This window comes from Sinocyclocheilus anshuiensis, unplaced genomic scaffold (genome assembly GCF_001515605.1).
Source record: "Sinocyclocheilus anshuiensis isolate Anshui unplaced genomic scaffold, SAMN03320099.WGS_v1.1 scaffold416, whole genome shotgun sequence".
NCBI lineage: Eukaryota > Metazoa > Chordata > Actinopteri > Cypriniformes > Cyprinidae > Sinocyclocheilus > Sinocyclocheilus anshuiensis.
This window is the reverse complement of record NW_015554105.1, coordinates 246,277-248,772: the sequence shown is the minus strand read 5'-3', so window position 1 is coordinate 248,772 and position 2,496 is coordinate 246,277. Positions and strand designations below refer to the sequence as shown.

Sequence of the window (2,496 nt, the reverse complement as noted above, 5' to 3'; positions counted from 1 at the left end):
CACACACACACACACACACACACACACACACACACACAGGACAGCCCTGCTCCAGATGTGGTTTGATTGGTTCCTGTTTAGATGTTTAGCTGAGGTCTGATGTGTTTGTACTGATGTTCAGGAGGTGTGGTCCTGCTGGATCGAGCTGTTGCAGTATTTGGACGTGGAGTTTGGCTGGTTGAAGACACTGGAGGAGAACGTTCAAGCCACTGAGAACGTCCCAGAAAACACAGAGTCTATCAGCGAGGCTCTGGAGGTAACGGCTTTCATGCCAAAAGCGTGGCTTATCTTGTTCAGTCAAATTTCGCAGCCAAAATCCAGTAATTTCAATATATATTCACATCCTTGGGAATTTCAAGTGAGGGTGAAAGATTTCCCCATGCAGATTTCACGAGTTCAAGTTGCTCAGATAAATTGACCAACAGAAAGCTGCTTGGTTTGAAAGTGATTCATACATTGCTACACTATTGACAATGGGTCTTTTTTGCCCATAAAATATTGCTAATGTGACCGCACCTTAAGCGTTACAAATATGATGTGACCACATAAATTTTTTGTTTACGTCTGTTTGTGGTGTGAGTAATCGGATCACGTTTTGGATCCCGAGTTGTTGTTAATACTCATGGTGTAAACAGGATTTGTGTGTCTCTTTCAGTCTCTGGAGTCAGTTGTGCGTCATCCGGGTGATAACAGGACTCAGATCCGAGAGCTGGCCCAGACTCTCATAGATGGAGGCATTCTGGATGAACTCATCAGCGAGAAACTGGAGAGCTTCAACTCGCGCTATGAAGAACTGACTCAGCTGGTGTGTTCGTTTTGAACAGATTGAATGATTCCCCAGAACTGATTCAGATTCACATCATATGTACAGTATTGCATTCATGTTGTAGGCTGCTGCACGTCAGATGTCTCTGGAGCAGAAGTTGGGGACTCTGAGAGAGAACGAGACGGCGTTACACACACTACAGACGTCCCTCACGCAGCTGGACCAGATGCTCACCTCGTACCTCACCGACCGCATCGACGCCTTCCAGCTGCCTCAGGAAGCTCAGGTATAAACACACAAACTCCTCATTCACAGCAGTTACCAGCGACCCCTAGAGGACACAGTTCGAAGTTCCCATGAAAGGGAAGCAGCATTTCTGTCACTGTCAGCATCTTCTCTGACTGTGACAATCATATTTCAAGGGAAGCCGGCGCCTCGGTCCTGACCGCATCACACTGTTTTTGCTGGGTGTTTTTTTAGGGAATATTTGCATTTATTCACATGCGATTGGATTAGCTACTCGTGTGCTGGACCGTCATGATTTTGGCTAAAGCAGGACTGAATAAAGTGCATCAGAGGGGATTTATTAGTGGGTATACGACTGATAAAGAAGTGCACTGCACTACACCACTGGTGTAGATATTCATAGATGCTCAAGATTTTCAATAACCAGTGACAGATATATCGTAATGCTTCTTTGTTTTTAAACTTCTTCGAGCTTATTCTTTTACTCTTTGGCCTTTAACTTTCAAAATGCTCTGAATGCAGGCCATTCAGGCCGAGATCGCGGCCCATGAGGCCACACTGGAGGATCTGAGGAGGAGGAATGTAGGTAACGTACCTCCAACTGTCCCAGAGGGCAAACCAGTGCGAGGAGGAACCCTACTGGACCAGTTACAGGTGAGACACAATACTGTCCCCGCAGGACCGGAGAGGAAATGCTAATCGCTAGACAATTTTTTCATACATCACCCTGGTTTAGTTATTAATCTTGGATATTCAGATTTTGAGATTTCATTCTGTGCAAGTGTTATTTTAGTATTATTTATATACTATTTTATAGTTTTTATTAATTTTCAATTAGTTTTTTTAGTTAAATTTTTTTTGTAATTTTGTTCTGTGCTTTTGGTGTTTTATTAGGTTTTTGTCTTGTTTTTTATATTACTATTTATGTTTATTATTTATATTTTATTTCAGGTTCAGTTTTAGTTTTTATAGTTTTAGTTAGTACTAATAACTCTGGTCTGCACATTTGTTTATGCAACCTTTAACATTCTTATTTGCATGCTACTAGGTTGGAGCAAATGCCCACTTTGTAAAAAAAAAAAAAAAAATCAAATATGTTTACCTAAAAACTGGAATACACTACATGACTTTTGCCCCGATTTATTTTTCGCTTCACTTCAGAATATGATTGGAGGATATTAAACATGCTTGATATTTTGAGCCGGTTGTAGAACACGTAATGCTTTCTTTTGATATGCATCAACAAAGCGCTTGTTTCTGTGTGAGTTTGTGGTGTTTGGCAATCTGTGATCATCAAAGTCTAGTAATGTGTGATCGTCAGTCGTTCAGTGTGTGATGTCCAGTTTTTCCTCTGTGACCTTTAACAAAATTGGCAAGTGAATGATGCCTAGTGTTTTTAAATCTGTTCAGATTTTAATAGTGATGTAGTGTATTCCAGCCTTGAAGGGTTAGTTCACCCAAAAATGAAAATTATGTCATTAATT

General features: G+C 41.0%; 1 protein-coding gene across 1 annotated transcript in view; it reads left to right on the top strand.

Moving 5' to 3' along the window:
* The window catches only part of LOC107669681 (utrophin-like), a 252,156-nt gene that overhangs the window by 74,888 nt on the left and 174,772 nt on the right, over positions 1–2,496 (top strand). Inside the window, exons 29-32 of the mRNA XM_016462031.1 lie at positions 122–256; positions 656–805; positions 891–1,052; positions 1,535–1,666. Coding sequence (XP_016317517.1) covers positions 122–256; positions 656–805; positions 891–1,052; positions 1,535–1,666 — 579 coding nt within the window. The remainder of the gene's footprint in view (positions 1–121; positions 257–655; positions 806–890; positions 1,053–1,534; positions 1,667–2,496) is intronic.